Source organism: Bubalus kerabau, chromosome 2, assembly GCF_029407905.1.
Source record: "Bubalus kerabau isolate K-KA32 ecotype Philippines breed swamp buffalo chromosome 2, PCC_UOA_SB_1v2, whole genome shotgun sequence".
Lineage (NCBI taxonomy): Eukaryota > Metazoa > Chordata > Mammalia > Artiodactyla > Bovidae > Bubalus > Bubalus kerabau.
The window spans coordinates 184,988,961-185,007,831 of NC_073625.1; the positions used below are offsets into that span (position 1 = coordinate 184,988,961).

General features: G+C 41.1%; 1 protein-coding gene across 1 annotated transcript in view; it reads right to left on the reverse strand.

Moving 5' to 3' along the window:
* The window catches only part of NEK11 (NIMA related kinase 11), a 265,196-nt gene that overhangs the window by 116,364 nt on the left and 129,961 nt on the right, over positions 1–18,871 (reverse strand). The window contains exon 13 of the mRNA XM_055569707.1: positions 17,493–17,607. Coding sequence (XP_055425682.1) covers positions 17,493–17,607 — 115 coding nt within the window. The remainder of the gene's footprint in view (positions 1–17,492; positions 17,608–18,871) is intronic.

Below are 18,871 nucleotides of genomic sequence, written 5' to 3' on the forward strand. Positions count from 1 at the left end.
CCTAACTCTAAAGTATCAGACAAACCCACAGTAAGAGACATGCTACAAAGTAAGTGAACATTACTTACAAAAGCACCAAGATCAGGAAAGAGGATGATGAACTCAGGGCTGTTACAGATAGGGGGAGATGAAGGAGACACAACAATAAACACAGGATGGATGCTGGACTGGACCTTGCAATGGCAAAGGGACCTTTGGGGAAGGGACTGATAAACTAGAAAAAGATTTGTATTTAGTTAACAGTGTCGTTACTTTTTTGGGCTTTGATTACTGTACTTTGGTTAAGATGTTAACACCTTAAGAAGCTAAGTGAAGGGTATATAGAAACTCACTGTACTAGTTTTTGCAAGTTTTCTGTATGTCTAAAATTATTTGAAAATAAAAATTTAAAAAGTAAATTAATCAAATGGAGGCAATCATGTCTTCCATTCAGCACTATATGAGGTTTAGAGGTAACCTGTGTAAAATGTTTTCTGCCATACCTTGCTTATAAATGCAAGCTTCTGTTTTCATTCTTTTTGTTGTATATGCTTTATATTTTTCCCCATGACAATTCATCTTTATTTTTTTAGCATTTTTGCAAAGCTGGTCGGGTGGTACTGAATTCATTTAGCTTTTGCTTCTCTGTAAAGCTTTTGATTTGTCCATCAAATGTGAATGAGAGCCTCACTGGGTAATCTTGGTTGTAGGTTCTTCCCTTTCATCACTTTAAATATATTGTGTCATGCCATTCTGGCCTGCAGAGTTTCTGCTGAGAAATCAGCTGATAAATTTATGGGAGTTCCCTTTTATGTTGGTTTTTTTTTTTTTTAATATTTTTCTTTGTCTTTAATTTTTGTCAATTTGATTACCACATGTCTTGATGTATTCCTCCTTAGGTTTATCTGCCTGGGACTCTCTTTTGCTTCTTGGACTTGGGTGACTGTTTCCTTTCCCATGTTGGTGAAGTTTTCAGCAATTATCTCTTCAAATATTTTCTCAGGTCCTTTCTCTCTCTTCTCCTTCTAGGAATGCTTTAATGTGAATGTTGGTGCATTTAATGTTGTCCCAGAGGTCCCTTAGACTATCTTCATTTCTTGTCATTCCTTTTTTTTTTTTTTTTCTATTCTGCAGCAGTGATTTCCACCATTCTGTCTTCTAGGTTATTCTGCTATTGATTCCTTCTACTGTATTCTTCATTTCAGTTATTGTATTGTTAATGTTTGTTCTCTAGTTCTAGGTCTTTGTTAAACGTTTCTTGTATCTTCTAAATCTGTGCCTCCATTCTTTTCCTAAGATGTTCGATCATCTTCACTATCATTATTCTGAATTCTTTCTTTTCTATTTTTGGTAGGCTGCCTAGTCTCACTTCATTTAGTTGTTTTTCTGGGGTTTTATCTAGTTCATTTATCTGAGACATATTCCTCTGGAATCTCATTTTGTCTAACTTTCTGTGACTATGGTTTCTGTTCCACCGGCTGCAGGATCATAAGTCTTCTTGCTTCTGCTATCTGCCCTTTAATGAATGAGGCTAAGAGGCTTGTGCAGGCCTCCTAATGGGAGTGGCTGGTTCCTGCCTAGTGGTGGGTAAAGCTGAGTCTTGTGCCTCTGGTAGGTAGGGCTGTGCTCAGGAAGATTTTAAGCAGCCTGTCTGCTGATGGGTGGGGCTGTGTTCCTTCCTTGTTGGTTGCTTGGCCTGAGGCATCCCAGCACTGGAGCCTATAGGCTGTAGGGTAGAGCTAATGGCAGCCTCTGGGAGGGCTCATGTCAATGAGTACTCCCAGATCTGCTCCTGCCAGTGTCTTTGTCCCTGCAGTAAGCCACAGCTGCACCCCCTAGCTTGGCAGGAGACCCTCCAATACCAGCAGGTAGGTCTTGCTCAGGCTCTTATGTGGTCACTACTTTTTTACCCTGAGTCCTGGCACACACAAGACCTTGTATGCACCCTCAAAGAGTTGAGTTTCTGCTTCCCCCAGCCCTGTGGAATTCCTGGGCTCAAACTCCACTGGTCTTTAAACCTAGATTCTCTAGGGCTCCTCCTCCTATTGCTGGGAAGCCCTATGTGGGGCTCAGAACTTTCACTCCTGTGGCAGAACTTCTGTGGTATAATTGTTTTCCAGTTTGTGGGTCACCCATCTGAGTATGGGATTTGTTTTTATCATGATTGTGCCCCTTCTACCATCCGGTGGCTTCTTCTTTGCCTTTGAATGTAGGGTATCTTTTTGGGTAGGTTCCATAAAATTTTTGTCAACGGTTTTTCAGTGATTTGTTGTGCTTTTTGTGCTTATATAACAAGGGATGAGCTCATACCCTTCTACTCTGCCATCTTGAGCTAATCGCCTTTATTTTTTAAATTTATTTTATATTGGAGTACAGTTAAGGTACAGCATTGCATTTATTTTATATTGGAGTATAGTTAATGTCCAGGTATACAGCAAAATGATTTAGTTACACACACATAATACATATACATTTATATATATTAATTCTTTTTCAGATTATTTTCTTTTTTTTTTTTTTTTAGATTATTTTCTTATATAGATTATTACAGACTGTTGAGTAGAGTTCCCTGTGCTATTAAGAGCTACTGCTCCTTCTTGATTATCTATTTTATATGAAGTAGTGTGTATATGTGAATCCCAACCTCCTAATTTATCTCCCGCAACTCTTTTCCTCTCTGGTAAGATTGTTTTCTAAGCCTGTGAGTCTGTTTCTATTTTGTAAATAAACTCATTTGTATCAATTTTTTAGATTCCACGTATACATGATATTATAAATATCATGATATTTGTCTTTTTCTTTCTGACTTACTTTACTATAATAGTATAATAGTCTCTAGGTTTATCTATGTTACTACAAATGGCATCATTCCATTCTTTTTCATGGTTGAGTAAAGTTCCATTGTATATATATACCACATCTTCTTTATCCATTCATCTGTTCATGAATATTCATGTTGCTTCCATGTCTTGGCTACTGTGTATAGTGCTGCAATAAACACTGGGGTGCACATATCTGTTCAAAGTATAGTTTTCACAGATATATGCCCAGGAGTAGGATTGCTGTATCATATGGTAACTCTGTTTTTAGTTTTCTAAGGAACCTCCATGCTGTTCTCCATAGAGGCTGCACCCACTTACATTCCCTCCAACAGGGTAGGAGGGTTCCCTTTTCTCTGTAGTGCTTACTGCTTATAGATTTTTCAATGGTGGCCATTCTGACTTGAATGAGTGATACTTCACTGTAGTTTTGATCTGCATTTCTCTAATAATTAGTGATGTTGAGCATCTTTTCATGTGATTTTTTTTTTGCCATTTGGATGTCTTCTTCGGAGAAGTGTCTGTTTAGATCTTCTGCCCTTTTTTGATTGGGTTCTTTGTTTTCTTTTATATCGAGCTGCATGAGCAGCCCATTTGCAAAGTCTGGACTCAGAACACATGTGAGCAAGCTCACCTTGACTTGAGGAGCAAGGTGGCCTCCTCAGCCTTCTGTGCATGAGGTAGCCTGACACAGACTATTAAGGCCTGCTCCCTCCTGAGCATGGACAAGCCTCAGTCTCAGTCTCTCAGATGGAGGGTCACAGTCAGCCTGGCTTCCCTTCTGTTTGAGTCGCCATTCCAAACCTCCCACTCTCTGATATGATAAACAACATCACAGGTGTAGCCAGCTCTAGGGCAGGCCCTAGGTGTAAGCAACCCTGGCCCTCTAACCACAGCTCCTGTTTTACGCTCCCACTGAAAAAGAGAATTGAGAATTATATTATTACTAGGAAAATCTAGAATTTTTACTTTAAGAAAATATAAAAATTTCAGAAAGTTTCTGAAGATATTTTTGAATTTATATTGGAATTTAAAATTTCTGAAGATATATTCTGAAAATTTCTGAAGATACAGTTGTTTATGACATACAACAGTCAAAAAACACTGTTTTAAACAAGCTACTATGTCACTTCTAGGACATACATGACCTTCTTCAAAATAAATATGACTTGCCTATCTCACCTGATTTGTGGTAAGAATCAAATGATTGAATCCAATGATTTAACTAGCACATAAAGGGCTTCCCTGGTGGTTCAGTCAGTAAAAAATCCTACTGCAATGCAGGAGACTGTCTGAAATGCAAGAGACCTGGGTTCAATCCCTAGGACGGGAAGATCCCCTGGAGAAGGAAATGGCAACCCACTCCAGTATTTCTGCCTGGGATAAACCATGGACAGAGGAGCCTGGCGAGCTACAGTCCATGGGATTGAGTCGAACACAACTTAGCAACAAAACCACCATCACGACCACCATGAACATAAAATCATATCAGGAATATTCTGATTCCACTGTAGCCCTAGGAGAGGCAAAATCATACATTTATTTGAAATAAGCATAGACTTTCCCCTAACTTAGCAATCTATACTTTGGAAAAGTGGTCTGCTGAAATTCCTTTATATCCTAATTAAAGGAGAAAATAACAGAATTCAGGGCAACTTGTCTAAAACCAGGAGGTCACTCATACACACAGCCTCTGAGGTAGAGTACAGAACAAATCCCTGTGATTCAGAAAAGCTCCTTCATTTCATTATAAACCAGAGCAGAAAGTTCCATTAAAATAACTGCATGCATTACTTGAATATTTCCATTGCGAAAGTCATAGTTATGACTACCGAGTTCTTTATTTTAATCTACTGAGTTTGGCCTAAATCCCAAATGAGACTACAGTGGAAAAATGAATGTATATTCTTGCCCTTATTACACTCCTTAGCACAAAATGTTTTTACATTTATAATGTTTTTAGAGAAAAATAGCTGGATATTTTAGCTGCTAGCTTACAGGCTGAGGATGGCTGGCAAAGGAGCATATTTTAAAGCAGTAACTTTGTCCCAGGTTCTGCTTCTGGGTATAACAATGGCACCCTTGATGCAAAAATAGAACATGTGTATCTGCAGAGACTCGGCTTTGGTTCTGGGGGCTGGTTCTGGTTCTTGTCTATGGTCTTGACAAAGAAGGCAATTTTTCTTGGTGCTAAAATAATTGGCCCAGATGAGCATAATTAAGACCATAATTGGACAGGGGAACTAATGAGCCTAAGTGATTTTACATTTCCCATATGCAAAAACTAGAGCAAAAAAAGTAATGTATTCCAAATCACACTTAATTTCATAGAGTGAAGATGCTTATAAAACTATAATCAGAAGGTCTCCTGGGTGGTTAAAAACTGATGAGATATAGTTGGTTATCTCATTACTAACTGTAAAGGTTTTATGTGGAAGTTGAGAAAATACTGCAACTTGCTTTGACACTGTACTTTTTCAGTAAGAGATTGTTGTATGTTTTCTGTTTTGTGTACTATGCTAAGTTCTTTGTATATCATCTAATTTATTCCTCATTAACCCCAGAAGTCCAGGTATTACTATTACACCCATTATATGGATGAGAAAACCGAGGCTGGGAAATATACATTTTTTTTTTTTTGCCCAAGCTCACACAGCTGGTAAATGGAAGAATTGGAGAAAAGATAAATTCTGGCTCCAAACTTCTTTCAACTCATGGCTTCCAGTCTAATGGAGTTTTGTGAAATGTCTGTGGTTATTCCAGAAGTTTCAGTCATTCTTAGTTTTAACATACTGGGGATAAGGTTATTTGAAGTTAGAGAAAAATATTGAATTACAGACTTTATCCCAATCTGTTTTTTTTTTTTTCATCAAGCAGATGGGTGACTCAGATGAACCATTGTGGCATCTACAGAGGGTGCCTTCCAGCTCTCCTCCCACAAACTTCCAGCTGAGCAGCAGGGCATGCAGGGAACTTCCAGTTATCAACTGCAGCATCCTGCAGACCTGCTGAGCATTGGAGCTAGTGGCTATGGTGGGACAGGGTCCTCTGGGAAGCAGACACTGAGACTGAGAAGTACAAGAGATGTACTGAGGGAAATCAAAGATTTCCCATAGAGGAATCTTTTGTTGGTCAGGAATGCTGTGCCCCACCATAGTCCACAGACCATGCTTAAATAGTGAGGGACCGGCTTACTGGCTCTCAGCTGAGGGGCTGTGACACACTCCTGTATGTGAATGCCTCTCAGGGACATCATCACATGTCAATCAATGAAGACTGTCAACACAGTGGGAAATATATATACTCCCACAAGGATACCTACTAGGTAGAATCTGGAGCAGAGATCAACAAAATGTAAATGTGATTTATCAAGTAAAAAGCGGGAGGTGTAGTATCGAATGATATCAGGATGGCATCAAAGAATGCCGGCGCTCCCAGGAGCATAAATGTGGACCTATGAACGTGCCTGCACGCCCCGGGCACTGGCTCCTCAGAAAAGACACAAAGCCACATGTTAGGCATTTAAAATTTTCCCCAGATCTGCTTTTTCTTAACCAGTAGTCACCTTCTAGCCCTCTCAAGCACATCACTAAAATCTCTCATTCAGGGGACCATAAACCCACATAAGTTAGTTTTGTTCAAAATGTCTAATTCCACAAATAAAGGGAAGCCTCTACAACGAGAGACCACATGTTCATAAGCAATTGCTTGTACAAACTGTCAAATTATACCTTAAAATGGGGTTGGGGAGGTGGAAGTATAGAGAAAGAGGGGGGTTAATTTAATTCTAAGCTGCTTTAAGCCAGGAAAACAGGTCATGTGGAGTTAAGCTGGGGAGAGGAGTTGGGTTTGCTCATTATTCCTAGATTCAAAAGAAAAAATTAATCTGAGATAGAGTAAAGTCATTTTGATCTCTACAACCCCAAATGTCCAGGTGCAAAATATATTGAAAGACAACAGGCATCTTACACTCATCTACAACTCTGTACTTAGCCAGCTAATCTTTAATAGTCAGAAGAAATGCCCATTAATAATTTAAAGGAGTTATGCCAGAAAAAGAAACCCAAATAAGTCCAGAATCAGCAGGAAAGGATGGTCAAGGTCAGCTGTAAAGTGGGGCATGTAGGATCACACTACACCTTCATGATTTGTATGAAACACATTCTGACATGTGGATGCCAAAGCACATATCAGCAAGAGGAATTTATGAAGACTCCATCCTGCAGCCTCAGAGATGATTCCAGCTGAAAATCTGTAAAAGCTGACAATATCACAAACATTCTGAAGGCAAACAGAAAAATGGATTTTTAAAGAGTAAGTCAAATTCCTCTTAGTGCTCACACACAGACATACTACTCTGCAACAAAACAATCATTTTGGATATTTTTTATAGGTGTCTTATTTTTCTATTTTGAATTTTTTAGAAGCAAGAGAAAAAGAGAAATCAGTGGAAAATGCTGTTAGTCATGAGTGACAGAAGGAATTACTACTGCAGTTCCTTGACAGAAAGGTTTTGTTATTACTGGGGGTTTTTTTCTGGAAATATGTTATTTCACTTGAAAAAAGTGCAAGTTTGACAAGTAAAGCTAGAGCTGATACTGAGGAGGCTCTCACTGCCACACAACAGGACAGAGAGTCTCTTTACAAAGATCAAAGAGGACAAATTTAAATGCCTATTACAAATATCTAAATTAAAGTCTGGCCTAAACACCAAAGCAGAAGACTTCAATCACTTCAACAAAAAAATTAGTGAGTCAAAGATGCTCATCAGACTGGAAGTAAGCCCTGTCCAATATTGCTAGGTTCGTTTTCTTTGGCCTCTTAGCTTCCTTTCGTCATCACGATGATGCTCTCCAGGTGGTGGATACAGAAGCCCTGAGCCCAACTGTGAAATTGCATACAAGAAAAAAAAATTCGTTTATAAGAGGAAAACCATACCATAGTATAATCTTCCCTGGTGGCTCAGATGGTAAAGTGTCTGCCTGCAATGACGGAGACCTGGGTTCAATTCCTGGGTCGGGAAGATCCCCTGGGGAAGGAAATGGCAATCCACTCCAGCACTCTGGCCTGGAAAATCCCATGGACGGAGGAGCCTGATAGGCTATGGTCCATGGGGTCGCAAAGAGTCGGACATGACTGAGCGACTTCACTTTCACATACCATAGTATGTCCAAAATGCTATCTGAAGCACACATTATACAAGGTTTTAGTCTATAATATTTTGTTTCTATTCTACCTTAAAGCTATGATGGATGCTTAATTTTCTGCTTAATTGATTCATTCCAAACCTGAACCATGCTACAGGAAATGAGGTCACTTAAAGATGTTCTCTGCATGGGAATTCCTTGGCAGTCCAATGACTAAGATGTTGTGCTTCCACAGAGGGGGTATGGGTTCAATCTCAGGTCAGTACTATGATCTTGCTTGCCACGCTGTATGGCCAAGAAAAAACCTCTTTGCTCTACCAGCAGAGCCCTTAGTTTAATAACTACTGGGCTTCTCTGGTGGCTTAGTTAGTAAAGAATCTGCCTGTAATGCAGGAGACCCAGGTTCAACACGTGGGTCAGGAAGATCCTCCAGAGAAGGAAATGGCTACCCATTCCAGTATTCTTGCCTGGGAAATCCCACAGACAGAGGAGCCTGGTGGGCTACAGTCCACCGGATCACAAAGAGTCAGACACGACTGAGTGACTAACACACAAATTATGCTTAGCTAAGGGGTTCAGTTCAGTTTAGTTTCTCAGTTGTGGCCAACGCTTTGCGACCCCATGCACTGCAGCATGCCAGACTTCCCTATCACCAACTCCCAGAGCTTGCTCAAACTCACGTGCATCGAGTTGGTAATGCCATCCAACAATCTCATCCCCTGTCCTCCCGTTATCCTCCCACCTTCAATCTTTCCCAGCATCAGGGTCTTTTCAAAAGTAAAGTAAGTTTTTCGCATCAGGTGGCCAAAGTATTGGAGTATCAGCTTCAACATCAGTTCTTCCAATGAATATTCAGGACTGATTTCCTTTAGGATGGACTGGTTGGATCTTCTTGCAGTCCAGGGGACTCTCAAGAGTTTTCTCCAACACCACAGTTCAAAAGCATCAATTCTTCAGCACTCAGCTTTCTTTACAGTTCAACTCACATCTATACGTGACTACTGGAAAAACCATAGCTTTGACTAGATGGACCTTTGTTGCCAAAGTAATGTCTCTGTTTTTTAATATGCTGCCTAGGTTGGTCATAACTTTTCTTCCAAGGAGCAAGCATCTTTTAATTTCATGGCTGCAGTCACCATCTGCTGTGATTTTAGAGCCCAAGAAAATAAAGTCTGACACTGTTTCTATCATTTCCCCATCTTTTTGCCACGAAGTGATGGGACTGGATGCCATGATCTTCATTTTTTTAATATTGAGTTTTAAACTAACATTTTCACTCTCCTCTTTCACTTTCATTAAGAGGCTCTTTCGTTTCTCTTCGCTTTCTGCCATAAGAGTGGTGTCATCTGCATATCTGAGATTATTGATATTTCTCCCCATAATCTTGATCCCAGCTTGTCCTTCATCCAGCCCTGAATTTTGCATGATGTACTCTGCATATAAGTCAAACAAACAGGGTGAAAATATATAGCCTTGATGCACACCTTTCCCAATTTGGAACCAGTCTGTTGTTCCATGTCCAGTTCTAACTGTTGCTCCTTGACCTGCATACAGATTTCGCAGGAGGCAGGTAAGGTGGTCTGGTATTCCTATCTCTTGAAGAATTTTCCAGTTTGTTGTGATACACACAGCCAAAGACTTTGGTGTAATCAATAAAGCAGAAGTAGATGTCTTTCTGGTATTCTCTTGCTTTTTCAATGATCCAATGGATGTTGGCAATTTGACCTCTGGTTCCTCTGCCTTTTCTAAAACCAGCTTGAACATCTGGAAGATCTTGGTTCACATACTGTTGAAACCTGGCTTGGAGAATTTTGAGCATTACTTTACTAGCGTGTGAGATGAGTGCAATTGTGCGGTAGTTTGAGTATTCTCTGGCATAGCCTTTCTTTGGGATTGGAATGAAAACTGACCTTTTCCAGTCCAGTGGTCACTGCTGAGTTTTCCAAATTTGCTGGCATATTGAGTGCAGCACTTTCACAGCATCATCTTTTAGGATTTGAAATAGTTCAACTGGAATTCCATCACCTCCACTAGCTTTGTTCATAGTGATGCTTCCTAAGGCCCACTTGACTTCACATTCCAGGATGTCTGGCTTTAACCACCATTGTGGTTATCTTGGTCATGAAGATCTTTTTTGTACAGTTCTTCTGTATATTCTTGCCACCTCTTCTTAATCTCTTCTGCTTCTGTTTGGACCATACCATTTCTATCCTTTATTGTGTCCATCTTTGCATGTAATGTTTCCTTGGTATCTCTAATTTTCTTGAAGAGATCTCTAGTCTTTCCCATTCTATTGCTTTCCTCTATTTATTTTAATTGATCACCTTGGAAAGCTTTCTTATGTCTCCTTGCTACTTTTTGGAACTCTGCATTCATATGGGTATATCTTTCCTTTTCCCCTTTGCCTTTAGCATCTCTTCTTTTCTCGGCTATTTGTAAGCATTCCTCAGACAGCCATTTTGCCTTTTTGCATTTCTTTTTCTGGGGATGGTCTTGGTCACTGCCTCCTGTATAATGCCACGAACCTCCATTCATAGTTCTTCAGGCAGTCTATCAGATCTAATCCCTTGAATCTATTTCTCACTTCCACCGGCTAATTGTAAAGAATTTTATTAGGTCATACCTGAATGGTCTAGTGGTTTTCCCTACTTTCTTCAATTTAAGTCTGAATTTGGCAATAAGGAGTTCATGATATGAGCCACAGTCAGCTCCCAGTCATGTTTTTGCTGACTGTATAGAGCTTCTCCATCTCTGGCTGCAAAGAATATAATCAATCTGATTTCAGTGTTGACCATCTGGTGATGTCCATGTATAGAGTTAGTTTTAGAAGGTCTTGTTGTTCTTCATAGAACCATTCAACTTCAGCTGCTTCAATGTTACTGGTTGGGACACAGACTTGGATTACTGTGATATTGAACGGTTTGCCTTGGAAATGAACAGAGATCATTTTGTTCTTTTTTAGATTGCACCCAAGTACCGCATTTCAGACTCTTTTGTTGACTATGAGGGCTACTCCATTTCTTCTAAGGGATATCCACAGTAGTAGATATAATGGTCATCTGAATTAAATTCACCAATTCTAGTCCATTTTAGTTCACTGATTCCTAAAATGTCGATGTTCACTCTTGCCATCTCTTATTTGACCACTTCTAATTTACCAGATAATCATGATGGTGTGATCACTCACCTACAGCCAGACATCCTAGAATGTGAAGTCAAGTGGGTCTTAAGAAGCATCACTATGAACAAAGCTAGTGGAGGTGATGGAATTCCAGTTGAGCTATTTCAAATCCTGAGAGACGGTGCTGTGAAAGTGCTGCACTCAATATGCCAGCAAATTTGGAAATCTCAGCAGTGGCCACAGGACTGGAAAAGGTCAGTTTTCATTCCAATCCCAAAGAAAGGCAATGCCAAAGAATGCTCAAACTACCGCACAATTGCACTCATCTCACATGCTAGTAAAGTAATGCTCAAAATTCTCCAAGCCAGGCTTCAGCAATATGTAAACAGTGAACTTCCAGATGTTCAAGCTGGTTTTAGAAAAGGCAGAGGAACCACAGGTCAAATTGCCAAGATCCGCTGGATCATGGAAAAAGCAAGAGAGTTCCAGAGAAACATCTATTTCTGCTTTATTGACTATACCAAAGCCTTTGTGTGGATCACAATAAACTGTGGAATATTCTGAAAGAGATGGGCATACCAGACCACCTGATCTGCCTCTTGAGAAAGAGATGGAATACCAGACCACCTGACCTTCCTCTTGAGAAATCTGTATGCAGGTCAGGAAGCAACAGTTAGAACTGGACATGGAACAACAGACTGGTTCCAAATAGGAAAAGGAGTACGTCAAGGCTGTATATTGTCTCCCTGCTTATTTAACTTCTATGCAGAGTACATCATGAGAAACGCTGGACTGGAAAAAGCACAAGCTGGAATCAAGATTGCTGGGAGAAATATCAATAACCTCAGATATACAGATGACACCACCCTTATGGCAGAAAGTGAAGAGGAACTAAAAAGCCTCTTGATGAAAGTGAAAGAGGAGAGTGAAAAAGTTGGCTTAAAGCTCAACATTCAGAAAACGAAGATCATGGCATCCGGTGCCATCACTTCATGGGAAATAGACGGGGAAACAGTGGAAACAGTGTCAGACTTTATTTTTCTGGGCTCCAAAATCACTGCAGATGGTGACTGCAGCCATGAAATAAAAAGACGCTTACTCCTTGGAAGGAAAGTTATGACCAACCTAGATAGCATATTCAAAAGCAGAGACATTACTTTGCCAACAAAGGTCCGTCTAGTCAAGGCTATGGTTTTTCCTGTGGTCATGTATGGATGTGAGTTGGACTGTGAAGAAGGCTGAATGCCAAAGAACTGATGCTTTTGAACTGTGGTGTTGGAGAAGACTCTTGAGAGTCCCTTGGACTGAAAGGAGATCCAACCAGTCCATTCTGAAGGAGATCAGCCCTGGGATTTCTTTGGAAGGAATGATGCTAAAGCTGAAACTCCAGTACTTTGGCCACCTCATGCAAAGAGTTGACTCATTGGAAGAGACTCTGATGCTGGGAGGGATTGGGGGCAGAAGGAGAAGGGGCCGACAGAGGATGAGATGGCTGGATGGCATCACCGACTCAATGGACGTGAGTCTGAGTGAACTCTGGGAGTTGGTGATGGACAGGGAGGCCTGGCGTGCTGCGATTCGTGGGGTCACAAAAAGTCAGACACGACTGAGTGACTGAACTGAAGTGAACTGAACTGAAGGGTGGGGAGTCAGTACATCTTCATTTGATATTAGATTCATTCTAATTATCCTCCTGAGCTCAGAAAATTAGGGAGTGACTGCAGGTGCCTATTTCTGGGAGTAAATGTGAGAGTCAGTAGCAAACACAAGTGTAACTCAGCAGAATACATGACAAATATGAAGCAGAAGCACCATCAATTTATATTCATCAATCAAGTCTCTAAGACAGAGCTCTGGAAGTGAGAGTACATCTGGGAATGTGGACATGACCTCCAGCACATGGTCATCTTTTCTGAGGGCTGACAAGGCGGGTTTTTGGATACATTTGGAGTCCGGACTGTTACATTTTGTCCTATAATGCTCAGGCTGCTTTTCTAGGTCTCAGGTCCTCTTAGATCTACTGGTATGGGTCCCCAACCTCACAACATGAGCCCCGCAATAAAAAAGACTGAGAGAGGAGCCAAAGGATTCCAGACCTCATCTTCTTGCCTCTTGACAGAAGACTACAAACTCTATTAACATTCCTCGTGGAAGACAATGTTGCTTGGTTGACATTAGAAGAAAACCCCACAATCGTTTTTTTTGGACTAAGGGCCCTGTGTCCCAAATAACATCCAGATATCCTCTTGGATGCCTTCTAGCTCCATGATTTCATGCCAGTCTCTCTCAGCCATTCATTAGCTAAAACACAAGTTAACAGGCATTACTCATGTATTCTTTTCTGGATATTTTATCATTTCCAAAAAATGTTATCAGTTTTATTGAGGTATAATTTATGGACAATAAAATGCACTCATTTAAATTACAGAGTTCAATGGCAGGGTGGATGGGAGGGGAGTTTCATGGATATGTATATATGTTTGGTTGAATCCCTTTTCTGTCCAACTGAAACTACCACAACATTGTTAATGGGCTATATTCCAATACAAAATTAAAACTTAAAAAAAAATAGAGTTTAATAAGTTTTGACAAATATATACATCTGGGTTACCATCACCACAAGAGGTTCCTTGGGTACTTTTGGAGTCAATTTCTAACACCGTGATCCCCAGGCAACCAGTGGCCTCATTTCTGTCACTGCTAGTTCTGGACTTCATAGATATGGAATTATTCAATAGGAATTCTTTTGTCTTTATCTTCTTTCATTCAGCTCAATGTTTAGATATGCACCCAAACTAGTGTATATTGATAGTTTACTTCTTTTCATTGACGAGTATTACATTGTATGGATAAACTACAAGTTAGTTTATCTATTCACCTGTTGATTGACACCGGCTTCTACTTTTTGGTACTATAAATACAACTGCTAAGAACATCTGAGTTCATCCTTGTAGACATGCTTGCTTTTCTCTTGGTAACCATCTAGAAGTACAGTTGCAATAAGTAAACATTTTCTTTTAAAAAATAAAAACAGTTTTAAAATGTCATTGTCAATCACCTTCTTTCCACTTAGACATTTAAAGGGAAGAAATGGCGCCATAAATCATAGGTCAACCTGCAACTAAAAAAGGGCATGTGGGCTTCCTATGGGCAAGCAAAGTATGAAACTCTTGAGGTCCAAGCTTTCTCTGAGCACAGGGAAGGAGCTCAGAACTGGCTCAAGGAGTGGCTTGAAATTAAGGAAATTAAGTGGCAGCTGGTCAGGCTCTAGGTAGGCAGCCAAGGTGGACAACTGTGCAGCCTCTGCATCATAAGAGCCATGCTCTGGGTGGGTCTGGGGCCCCTGAGTTCCAGGATATTCCAGCTTTGCAAGAAATGCTACTCTGAAACTCAGCTGTTGGTTGCTAAAAATAAGGCTAGAGTGTAATAAAGTTTCTGGCAAGAATTAAAGTGCAAGAATTCATCAGTATTACATACAAGGAGTTAAATGAGGATCATTTCTTCAATGTTCCAGTCATGCTTTTTCATTTGATTATAATGGTTACTCATGACTTCAGCTAAATTAAATCTACCGTAGTCAACTAAACACATATCAGAGGTAAATAATGCATCACCCTGTCCTGTTTCTCTGCAATAAACTCCTCAATTCCAGAAGGAATTTCCTAATTCAACATCAAAGACTGATTAAACATTTGGTAAAGGAGCTTAAAAAATGATTGTGTGATATTATTTTACAGATAAAAAACAGATAAAAAATAAATAAAAACGTCCTCTGGGTGCTTAAAGTTTGTAGTCAAATCTTCTAAAAGGCAGAGAATGGGAGAAATAATGAACCACTTCAGAGTTCATGAAAAAATTAAAATCTCCTGTCTCAAAATTTTACAATTAAGCTATGAGGTCACTAATCATCCTGCAGTTACTAACCAGTCATCAAGCCAAGGGCTACATGTTCATAGTCCTTCATAGTCTCCCTTTTCAATTTAACATTTAAGTAAGAACAGAAATTAGAAAATACAAATTTACAGAGAAGAAAAAATAAGGGAAATTTTATAAGTATTTTCCAAGGCATTTGGCCAAACTAAAACTACTATGTGTTTTTGGCTCTCACAGCTTATAATGGGGACTTAAATAGTGTTTCCTTAAGGCATGGACAAGGTGGGCAAAGAAGTGAATTGGCCTATTTTCAGTTTGGTTGGTAACTCAACACATGGTCTGCCATAGCAGAACCTCCTGAGAGAGGACAAAGCGTGAGGCACGGAGGCCGCCAGCCCAAAGAGTCCTGGCAGCACTGTGGTCTGAGCTAGCTTAGAAGTAACGCGCACTGGAAGCAGGAACTCTGGAGTCCTTGAGCACATTAATTACTGTCTTTGGTTTCTCGTTTGTGAAATGAATAATAGGTACCTTTCCTATCTGAATTCCGGAGGCTGGGCCCAGGCCTCTCACTCCTAGACCACCTGCTCAACACCCCGTCCTGGGGCTTCCTCTTTCTAGACAGTGATGGCCCTTCAGCAACACACAGCTGTCAGAATTGGTGCTACTTGGTGGCTGTCTGGTCCTTAGTTTTATAGTCTTGAAAAGAAAGGCCCACGGGATAGTTCTATGCTTCCGAATTTTACCTTTGGAAAATAACAAATAATATACTAAAGAAACACCTGCAAAGAACCTAGCTGCAAATCCATCTGATACACATATTTGTCTGCCAGCAACTCCCATTACCAGGTGGCTTCCAAAACATCCTTTCGAAAGTTGGCAGATAGTACCTGAAGACTTTCAGGTCCTGGTCTCCTCACAGCTGAAGGAGGCAGGACCAGCTCTAACATCTCCAACAGCAAGACATCAGATGCACGTTTGGGCTGAAATGACCAGCCAATCCAAGTGCCACTACCTCCATTTTTTTTTTTTTTTTTTTTTGAAAAAAGAATTCAGCTCCTGCCAAAGAGAGTTTCAGCCACAAGGATGTACCTGGAGACCTTTGACCACAAGATGTGTGAGGCTCCCATGCCCCAACCCCCACCCTAGGACCTCCACAGCAGGCACACTAAGGCCTATGATAGAAGTCTCCTGAAGCACCTTGCAGACTGGTGCTCACCCAGGAGCCTCTCTGCACTTGGACTGAAACTTGAATCATGTCTGACATTCTCTCAACCTTTCCGGGCTCCTTCCCCAACTCTCTGATAACATTTTGTACTTTTAGCCCCATCTTGGGGAGAAGGAAATGGAAACCCACTCCAGTACTCTTGCCTGGAAAATCCCATGGACGGAGTAGCCTGGTAGGCTGTAGTCCATGGGGTCGCTAGGAGTCGGACACGACTGAGCAACTTCACTTTCACTTTTCACTTTCACGCATTGGAGAAGGAAATGGTAACCCACTCCACTGTTCTAGCCTGGAGAATCCCAGGGATGGGGGAGCCTGGTGGGCTGCCATCTCTGGGGCCGCACAGAGTTGGACACAACTAAAGCGACTTAGCAGCAGCAGCCCCATCTTGGCACCTGCCTCTCAGAGGTCCAAACAACGTATCATTCATTCACTTGAGGGATGTTAACTGAGTTCCTACGATGGTCCTGGACTTCCCAGGTGGCACTAGTGGTAAAACTTGACTGCCAATGCAGGACACATAAGAGACGTGGGTTCAATCCCTGGGTCAGGAAGATCCCCTGGAGGAGAGCAAGACAACCCACTCCAGTATTCTTTCCTGGAGAATTCCATGGACAGAGGAGCCTGGTGGGCTACACAGTCCATGGGGTTGCCAAGAGTTGGACATGACTGAAGTGACTACGCACGCACACACAATGGCTCTGTCCATAGCCCTGGGGAGAAGGGTACAGGACTGCAAGGCCACACATTTCTAGCCCTCCCTCTCAGGGTCATGAACTGCTTCCTCTCTTTGGCTTTCACCATATGCTGAGAGCATAAGAGCCTCAGCTCATTCACTTTATTAATGGATTGCTTCATGGTTTAGGAAACTATTGCCAGGGCTTCCCTTACTGGGCCAGCCTTTTTACTCTAAAACTCATGTTTTTTTTTACCATTAGGCTATGATAACCCAGTTTGGCTGACAGCTCTGAGCACTTTCTTTTCTGGCTCCTGAGGGCCAGGAAAACCAGTTACAGAGGGAAACTGTATTTCAGAGCATTCATAGTGCTACACAGGTTAGTGGTGATGCTGTTTAACTCATACAGAAGAGGAGGTCCCTTGTCCAGTGTGAATTTCTAGCTCATCTTCACCATGTCAAGAAGACAGAGAGGATAGACAAAGCCTCAGCTTCCTGCTCTCTATCACCTCAGCTCAGCTCTGGCAAACTGATAGAAGGTGGCTGCATACACCCAAAGCTTTCCCCAGAGGCCGCCAGGCCCACTGGACAGTCAGCCACACCAGCCCACCTGTCATCCAAGAGCAGCCTTCTGAACACTGATGCAAATTCATACCATGATCTCCAAGGTCAGGTATGGTGTCTTCCACATTTGACCCAAGTGTGCAGAGATCCAGGGAAGGAATGGGCTGAGATTCAGGCAGGTTGTCTGAAGCTGGGTCATCACATTCCTTGCAAAAAGTAATGAACAATTCATGAGAAGCTGATCAGAGGAAACAGCATTACCACAAATGAAACAATATTCATTCCAAATGATTTGGAAACAAAAGCCTACCTAATTCTCTCCCTTAAACATGATAACATTTTCAAATCTTAGGAAGGCAGCTTGGAATGAGAGAAACAGCTTTGAATTAACTTCGCAGGTGACCCTGGGCAAAGCATGTAACCTCCCTTGGCCTGAGTGTCAGGGTCATGGTGAGGGTGAGGCAGAAGGGACGCCCAGGGCACACACAGGAGGAGGTACTGACTTGCAGCATCGGCTGCTGAGAATGGGGATCTCCTTCCATCGTGCACCCAGGCCTCACGCTCCCCACAGCCTAGTCCAGCCCTGCTCAGCTTCCTCATCTCAAGACTACAGGTGCTGGCTTCCATAATGTTCAAGCTCTCTTCCAGCTTTTTCTGTGATTTTATGAATTTCAATTCCCTAAAAGAAAGAGATCTAAGAGGTGACATAAGAGTTTATACTTAAAAAAAAAATGTTAAGTTAAACTTCTCAAATATATCAACAGGCATTTCAGCTAATCACTATGTCTATATATGTGTGTGTGTGTGTGTGTGTGTGTGTGTTTGCCACCCAGACCTAATGCTGAATTGACCTCTTTTCCAGGATAAATGGTTTTCATGGAGAACTAGTCCAAGAGCACCTTCTTATCAAAAGGAGAAAGTTCAAACTATCCTAAATAAATAAGTAAAACACAGCTGTGGAACACTGTGATGTGGCATCTGTGGAAATATAGTCATAAATATTTTTAAGAAAAATAGTCCATTTTTTATACTGTATAATAATTGTTGCAGGAGGTGAAACTGGGGCTCCAAATTTCAAAGGATCACCAATAATGCGAAAAAACAGAGACTGTGTAAAATGTGCCTTTGCATCTATTTCAGAAACTTTTGAAAACAAGTATTTGAATTCTCAATTGACTTCGATTTTCCGAGGTTCTCTTTGAAGAGAACTGTTATAATGGTCTTAGAAGGAGCAGGACATGACCTGCTCTTTGATCCCCAAGACTATTTCACATTTGCAGGCCTGACCTGCCACACTCTTCACAAAAACCTTCACACCTGCATATACTCCAGGATAAAAGAAAGACTGGGCTTAGTGTGTGCATCGTGGCATCTAGTTGTTTTAAGCTACCATCCTTTAAGAAATGGTGCCAACATGATTCCACAGTCAACTACACTTCAAGATTTCAAAGCCCAAATCCAGCAGAGCAG